At 46.0% G+C, this 7,862-nt stretch overlaps 2 protein-coding genes across 3 annotated transcripts; both read left to right on the plus strand.

The window, feature by feature from the left end:
* The first annotated feature begins 481 nt into the window (after positions 1-481).
* Positions 482-3,346, plus strand: LOC123128956 (uncharacterized). Of its 2 annotated transcripts, none has more exons than XM_044549079.1 (9): positions 482-768; positions 880-939; positions 1,271-1,318; positions 1,418-1,550; positions 1,650-1,726; positions 2,129-2,224; positions 2,312-2,382; positions 2,904-2,958; positions 3,032-3,346. In XM_044549079.1, the coding sequence occupies exons 1-9, from the start codon at positions 529-531 to the stop codon at positions 3,170-3,172; spliced, it is 921 nt and encodes a 306-aa protein (XP_044405014.1). In that variant the 5' UTR covers positions 482-528; the 3' UTR covers positions 3,173-3,346. The 2 variants fall into 2 exon arrangements, with proteins under 2 accessions (XP_044405014.1, XP_044405015.1); XM_044549080.1 differs by having other exon boundaries at positions 3,056-3,346.
* Positions 3,347-4,014: 668 nt separating this feature from the next.
* Positions 4,015-7,583, plus strand: LOC123128958 (alcohol dehydrogenase class-3). The gene is made up of 9 exons (XM_044549081.1): positions 4,015-4,146; positions 4,257-4,393; positions 4,886-4,932; positions 5,024-5,349; positions 5,674-5,756; positions 5,834-5,909; positions 6,520-6,677; positions 7,011-7,172; positions 7,270-7,583. The coding sequence occupies exons 1-9, from the start codon at positions 4,107-4,109 to the stop codon at positions 7,384-7,386; spliced, it is 1,146 nt and encodes a 381-aa protein (XP_044405016.1). The 5' UTR covers positions 4,015-4,106; the 3' UTR covers positions 7,387-7,583.
* The last annotated feature ends 279 nt before the right edge of the window (positions 7,584-7,862 follow it).

Raw genomic sequence — 7,862 nt, forward strand, 5'->3', positions numbered from 1 at the left:
CTTCTTTATATTATAATTGTCGAGTGAGCTCCTAAAAGGAATATTGACCGTCACAATAACATTAGGTGTTCTAAAAGACCTTGTCCATCATCTATGTCTTGAATTCACAAAACTACTTTACTTGTTAAATACAGTCTGGTGTTTACCATGATAAAGACCATAACACAGTTTAATGCCACTTTGTTCAAAAATATATTTTTTAATATTTTAATATGGACTACAAACAAACTAAAATGTGTGAACCTACACATTAAAATGCATCTATATACATCTGAATCAGAAAAAAAACAAAGTGAACCGAGGGAGTATATAGTTTTTCCGTCATTCTTCTCTCGAATATTCATGTTCAGTATACCACATATTCTCTCGTATATTTCTGACGTGGCAACTCAGAAAAACGAAAGCAGATTTGTGCCCAACTCTATTGGAAGAGAAGTGATAGCGTGGGCCCACAGCCTTGTCGGCAAAGACGTGCGCAAAACAAAACGAAAAAAAGAAGTGAGAAAAAACAATACTGTTTCAGAACCAATGGCCACAGCCGTGCTCCGCTGCCCGCTGCTCGCCTCGCCTCTCCCGGCCGGCGGCGGCGCCGCCGCCTCGTGCTCCGGCTCCTCCCGCCCCACGCGCTTCCTTCTCCGGCGGCGAAGGTGCCCGAGCCCCCTGCTCGCCGTCTCCTCCGACTCCTCCAAGCCCCTCGCCTCCTCGTCGACCGGCGGCGGCGGCGACCCCGACGAGGAGCCCGTCCTGCCCCTCCTCCAGGAACTCGCAGTAAGCCACTTATTCTCCTCTGGCTCTTTGTATCTACATTCAGTTTAAATTTTGGCGAGGCCTGTGGATTCAATGGGTTCTGAACTTCTGATTCCGTTGTTCTGGTGGTAGGATTGCTTGGTGCTCCCGCCCAAATTCCTGTCCCTGCTGCCTCGCGACCTTCGCCTCGATGTAAGCATTCACTACCCCCTTCTCAGCTCCGATCCAAGCTCCTCTGCACAGTTAATAAATGTACACTCACTGAGGATAATCCCAGTAAAGCGTCAGAATGTGGCTGGCAAAAAATTGCCTATCTTATGCTGAAGTTGAGGCTCACCATTTGTTCTTTGACTACTTTTGTTACTTAGTGGCTAAACAAATGTGGAACTTGGTTGGGTACATACCTAGCCAAGTTATTGAACAACACATACTGAAATTGCATCACTATGGCGAGTTTGAACCACAGTTACAACTTCTAGTCTGGTTAATCCATCCAACAATTTCTGCTTGATTTTTCTTGAAGCTGAATGACGCGGCATTCGATCTCTCCAACGGGCCTGTTCTGAATGAGGTACGTACCTCAGAATTCAGCGATTCAATCTAATAAACATCAGAGCTCTATTTTGGTGCAACCGTGTCCAACTGTTGTTGTTTGTTTGCTGGGAGACAGTGTGGCCAAGAAGTCGGTGATCTGCTGCTGGACCTGGGAAAAGCATGGGAGATGGCTAACACAGAAGCATCAAATAACCTTGCCAAGCAGCTGCCGTCAATGGCGCCCTACTTGACTGCCAGCGCGAAATCAGGCACGGATCTCATCTGTATTTTGGTAGGATTTGTGTTCTACATGACATGGTTTCTTGACTGAAGGTTGTGTTGCTTGCTGTTTTCCTTACATAGCGTAGCATTTGGCAAGCGGCTGGCATCAGCTGGAAAGAAGTTTCAGACCATGGGGCAGTATGGCAATGGAGAGTTCAAGAAGGTTAGCAACTCACTGACCGTCTGTCCATCCCGTTCTTCTGAAATTGTTACACGTATATTTGTTTAGTGCTGGATTACGATTTGATTATGTGGCAAACATGAGTCCATGTCGTTACCATACAATTGGGGCCAGTAAGCGGGCTAATTCATATCCAACATTTGTGTAAGATTGGTTGCAGCAGGATAAAAACATCTGAATGTTAGTGTATTAGTGACAGGAATCCAACCTGTTGGGCAGAAGAAAACTCTTAAATTCATCATGTCACGATGCTTCAGCATGGTTTCATGCTCTATCTCATTGCTAAATTACCTTGCATCATGTTCTGGTTTGTTTTCGAAAAGGTTGAGTTCATCCACACGTATCTACAAATGTATGTAACATTCTTTTATCGTATTTCTGTAGATTTCTGAAACAATGATCAAGATCGGTAAGGTTCTATCGAAACGCCCAGTGATTCAAGCTGAAGTAGAGGCCACGAAAGAAAAACGAAAGCTAAAGGTAAATTTGCCTCTCTGCACCTTGATCACCTATCCACCTTCAGGTGGACTGCGGACACGGTCTAATCTCATACCCTTATTTTTTCAGTTTGCAGGAGCTGAATTCGAATTGACAGCGCAAAATGCATACATCGGTGCTGCAGTTGGACTGGTTTTCGGGTAAATTCCAGACCCTTATGCCTGTACAGCATCTCTTTCAGTTAAGAAAACTTGTAAAGATAACTGGTTTTATTTTCTTGGTCAGCTGTTGTGCATGAATTATAGTGCTACATTTCCATAAGCAACATGCCGCATGTGCACTTTTGACCAACATCAATAATATAGTTACCAGCTTCCCAGAATATTTTACTGGATACTTCTCATGTTTGGGCTGCATGCATTTCATACTAGTACATTTTTATATTGGATTTGATTTCATGTAAGTGATTCCTTATCTTATCCAATACTCCAATAGTATTATGTTAACAACAGACAAGCTGTTGGTCAACAGTATCATTCTACGGATATGATTCTAATGGCGTCCAGTTAATCAAGGATACATGCACATCATGCTTCACATATTAAACCGGTCGATACTCAAGCGTGTTCATTACATAATCTGGCCATGCACGCTCTTTCCCGGTGGCACGAATATTCAACTGAATGCTTATTTGAGATCCCATGTCTATGCCCCGCTGCAGGTTTTTCTCCTGGCAGCTGGCCCAAGGCGTGCAAAGCAGTCCAGACGACAGCCAGGTAACTGAAGGCTACATAGGTTCCATTTGAATCATGTATGCTTCACCATCCATCCTGCCACCTTCTCTGAAAGTTCTTCTTTTTCTTTCTGATGCAGCCGCTCAAGGTCCCGCTGCTGCTTCTCGGCTACACTTCGACGGCCCTGTCCGCGGCCGCGGCGGTGGGGCTCGTGGTGCTGGCCCTGCAGATGAACCCCGAGGACAAATCGGACTAACTGAACTGTCTTTTAGTTTCTCTTTTTCTTGAGCTGGAACTGCCTTTTTCAGTTCCTGAAAACCGCTGAGCTCGCGCGGCGCCTTAACCCCCCCTGGAAGACTGTAAAAACCTGCAATGCTACCTTGAGTTAACTATAAAATCTGTTTGCCCTCAGAGTGTAAAAGGCAAATGATTCGCTGCGTTCGTCGCCATATGGAGCATTTTGTACAAATGCTAAAGTGTCGTTTGTTCGTGTGAAACTGGTAGACTGGTAGTGTTGCCTTGTTGAAGTGAAGGGGGTGAAACACCCTGGGACTGTGCTGCTTGCAGCTTATGCCATCAATTGTTCTACTGCATTTTTTTGTGTGTGACTGTTATTATGGTCAGATTATGATGCATTACAAGGAAATTGGCGAGGGCGGCCGAAAACACGGCGCGTTCATAGGAGCCGAACCCTAGTCTTTTTTTTTTCTTAGGTAAATCAGCTGACCAGTGGGGGATTTCATCGCTCTGTAATTCCAGATTCCAATGCTCTTTGTTTGGAAAAAAGAAAGAAATGGACATGAGTTTTTCTCTGAAATTCCAAGGCTCCAGCCGGCCTTGTAATCCTGGCTCTGTTTTGTTTGGTACGAGACCTCTACTCCGTTTTCGCAGAGGATTTTCCGTTAGGATCTCAGACCGCCGATCCGCCAGCGGCCAGCCTGGCCTCGCAATAATTCTGGATATCCCAAACCCACAGCGAGCCCGCCCGGCCCGGCCCAGCCCATTTCACAAAGCTGAAAACCCCCACCACCGCTTGCCCTCCTGCTGCTCCTCTTCCAGTCCACCTCCCCCCCTATCCCCACCGCCTCCACAACCCCCCCCCCCCCCCCCCCCCCCCTCCGCTGCCCCTCCATCGCATTCGCATCCACCTCCGCGCCCCAAGCACAGCACAGGGGAAGAAGCGATCGGCAATGGCGTCCTCCACCCAGGGCCAGGTCATCACCTGCAAAGGTAACCCCGTCCACTCCCCTCCACTCCGCGCCGGCTGCTGTGCGTAGAGTGTGTCTTGAATTCTGGTATTGTTGTTTGGTCTGATCTGGGGTTTCGTGGTTTGCGCGCAGCGGCGGTGGCGTACGAGGCGAACAAGCCGCTGGTGGTGGAGGACGTGCAGGTGGCGCCGCCGCAGGCCGGCGAGGTCCGCATCAAGATCCTCTCCACCGCGCTCTGCCACACCGACTACTACACCTGGAGCGGCAAGGTCTCGTCCCCTCTTCCCTCCCCCTCTCTCCCTCGCTCTGCGCTTCCTCGAATCTAGGTTTCGCTGGCCGCAGTTTCCCGGTGACCCGTCGCCAGCGCTGGCACTGCTGGTAGTCACCGCCGCCCCCAACCCCAGCGACTTATCCAGTGCTGGTACTTGGATTTTTCCTCCCGTCAGTGTTAGTCCACTGGGTGCGCTTGTGTAGCGTCTTGACGAGTTAGACTGGGACAACTGAGGCTGTTGCTTTTTTTCCTTCTTCTAGATTATTATTATGAATTGTCGCAATGAGACCGAATAATTGGGGATTGATTGAATTATGTGTAGCATTGTACGGGTCATTCGTTCCTCAACGTGTGGGAATTGCTGTAGAGTGACATGACCTGGTGTACAGAAGAAAATGTTTGTACAAACCTGAAAGCCTACTGCATGCTGTAGAGATTTACTAGAATTTGTAGTCGTGTCATGAAAGGATTTTATTAATTTGCTATGCAGGATCCTGAGGGTCTCTTTCCTTGCATTCTCGGTCATGAGGCTGCTGGGTAAGCCTATAAATTTGTCAGATTTCATGTATCATCAAGCATAGCCAAGATAACTGGGCACTGATAAGTTTACTTCTGTCGCTGCTGATAGAATCGTTGAGAGCGTTGGCGAAGGGGTGACCGATGTGCAGCCTGGGGACCATGTCATCCCTTGCTACCAAGCGGAATGCAAGAACTGCAAGATGTGCAACAGCGGGAAGACCAACCTCTGCGGCAAAGTTCGTGGCGCCACAGGGGTAGGGGTCATGATGAGCGACCGCAAGAGCCGCTTCTCGGTGAATGGGAAGCCCATCTACCATTTCATGGGGACGTCGACGTTCAGTCAGTACACTGTTGTGCATGACGTCAGTGTTGCGAAGATCAACCCGCAGGCGCCCCTGGATAAGGTCTGCCTGCTCGGCTGTGGTGTTTCCACTGGTAGGTTCTAACCGCACTTTCCTTGTACAGATCTGATGTTTTATTCATCAGCAGTCTAGTTTAGCCGTCACACAAGATTTTTCTGTAATTTTACATGCTTTTAAACAAATTTCTGCTTTTAAACAAATTTTTAGCCGTCACACTCTTTTATTGGCAAACTTTTGTTCTGAGAGTTGATACATGATTCTTGATTCCATACTGTTGTTTACACCTATTATGTGCTGACAACAATATGTGTAGCACCTTTGACATTATCCTCTTGATAATTTCCAAAATTAGTTATTGTCTCAGTTTCTTTATATCTTACAAATTACAATCATGTAGGTCTTGGAGCAGTATGGAATACTGCAAAGGTTGAAGCAGGTTCAGTTGTTGCTGTTTTTGGGCTTGGCACAGTTGGACTTGCAGTAAGTAAAATATATCTGGATATACTTATATACCTGAGTGTGTAAACTAAGCTTTGACACCTGAACTTCCAATTTAGGTTGCTGAGGGGGCAAAATCAGCTGGTGCTTCTCGGATTATTGGCATTGACATTGATGCCAAGAAGTTTGATGTTGGTATGATTATAGTTTCTGTCCTTTCCTTCATTGTAAATTCCGCCCCCTGAAGGCTTAGAAACTACTAATAGTATCGTAATTTTCCTCTTAAGCTGCATGCTTTTTTGTTCAATTGCTGAAAGAGAGTAATTCACATTCGTGTCTCTGCTATAAGACCAAAGTTTCTTGTGCTGTGCATGCTGTTTGTGGAAGCCTTTTTAAAACTTCTGCTTGCTTTGAATAGAAACTGAAACTGTTCTTCTGCGACTAGTGTGGCGAACGGAAATCTTTAATATAGTTGTTGCTTGGGTTAAATCCCATATATAATATCTAGAATTCAGTTAATATAAACCAGAAGTTTCCTAGACTTTTTTATGCCGCACAGGGCTCCTTAACGAATAACACTGGCTTCTAGGCTCATTCAGATCTATATACCATGAGTGTACTTTTGTTCTCTCGTGGTAGTATGCTAGTATGTATTACAAATGTATCCTTGCAAACTTGATGTGCTGTACTTGTTAAATATTGATCACAATATTACTGGATCAGATTGCAAACTGGATGCTACTTGTTAATATTTAGCAATGAAGTTTCTATTTGTAATTCTATCTTCTTTACTTGCTGTTTGCAGCTAAGAACTTTGGAGTCACAGAGTTTGTGAACCCAAAAGACCATGACAAACCAATCCAGCAGGTCCTAGTTGACCTTACAGATGGTGGTGTGGATTACAGTTTTGAGTGCATCGGAAATGTTTCTATCATGAGGGCTGCACTCGAATGCTGCCACAAGGTAAGCTGGAGTTGCAGCTTATGTATATGGCATGTTCATGAACTTCGTGGACTCATCTCACATATTATTCACAACTCTTCGTAGGATACCTTACCTAGGCCAGTTTAGAGTCCTGACTTAAGCTATCATCAAATATCTGTTTCTAAATAAATGAAAGATGTTTGAGCCAAAAGGGAAAAGAGTTTAAATGTGTTGTAATATGTTATATACCTGTTTTTATATGGAAATATGTTTCTTACTGTTTCAAAATTCTCTCTTACAGATCCCTTTCATGATTTTCAGCACCCCAAAGTACAATATCTTGCCTTGACTGATTTTTGTTCTTAACTGTAGGGCTGGGGTACCTCTGTTGTCGTTGGTGTAGCTGCATCTGGCCAGGAGATTGCCACACGGCCATTCCAGCTTGTCACTGGCCGTGTCTGGAAGGGAACAGCTTTTGGTGGCTTCAAGAGTCGGAGCCAGGTTCCATGGCTCGTCGAGAAGTACATGAACAAGGTATCAATCATACTCTCTCGGACAGAAATAATCCGCAAGCTAAGAGGAGTTTTTCCATCTGAAACAAAACCTGACCACATATCATTCACATCCACAGGAAATCAAGGTGGACGAGTACATCACCCACAACATGAACCTTACCGATATCAACAAGGCGTTCGACCTGCTGCACGAAGGCGGCTGCCTGCGGTGCGTGCTGGCCATGGAGCACTGAGGATCCTGCTATGTGTCTCGCCCTGCCTCGAAGCGGAGCAGTTTGTGTCGTGTGAAGTTGTAATGCAGATCTATCCTCCGCCCTGGGACTATAGAACTCGTTTGGCCTAGAAACTCTTGAACACGAACCGCTGCTATAATAATATGTTGTGTTGGATGGTTGCCTCTGGTTGGGGTCATTACTGCTAGTGTGTTTTACTTGTTGACTCCACAAATATGTGCTGCATGTTGGGGGTTTGGTGCGATATATGCCAAAGGATGGCTTATCATGGTGGGGGCAAGTAGAACGTCGCCGGTGCCTGGAAACAGGATAAGGCGAAGACATGCACGCCGGCGAATCTTACCTAGCTTCGGAGCTCTCCGAGGAGATAATACCCCTACTGCTGTTTTGCGGGGTCTTTGCATGATCACTATGACCAAGTGTTTACACGGTTGCTCCTTGAGCTGTTTTTTGGAGGTAGGAGAGGGCAAGGCTAG

This window comes from Triticum aestivum, chromosome 6A, assembly GCF_018294505.1.
Source record: "Triticum aestivum cultivar Chinese Spring chromosome 6A, IWGSC CS RefSeq v2.1, whole genome shotgun sequence".
NCBI classification, from domain to species: domain Eukaryota; kingdom Viridiplantae; phylum Streptophyta; class Magnoliopsida; order Poales; family Poaceae; genus Triticum; species Triticum aestivum.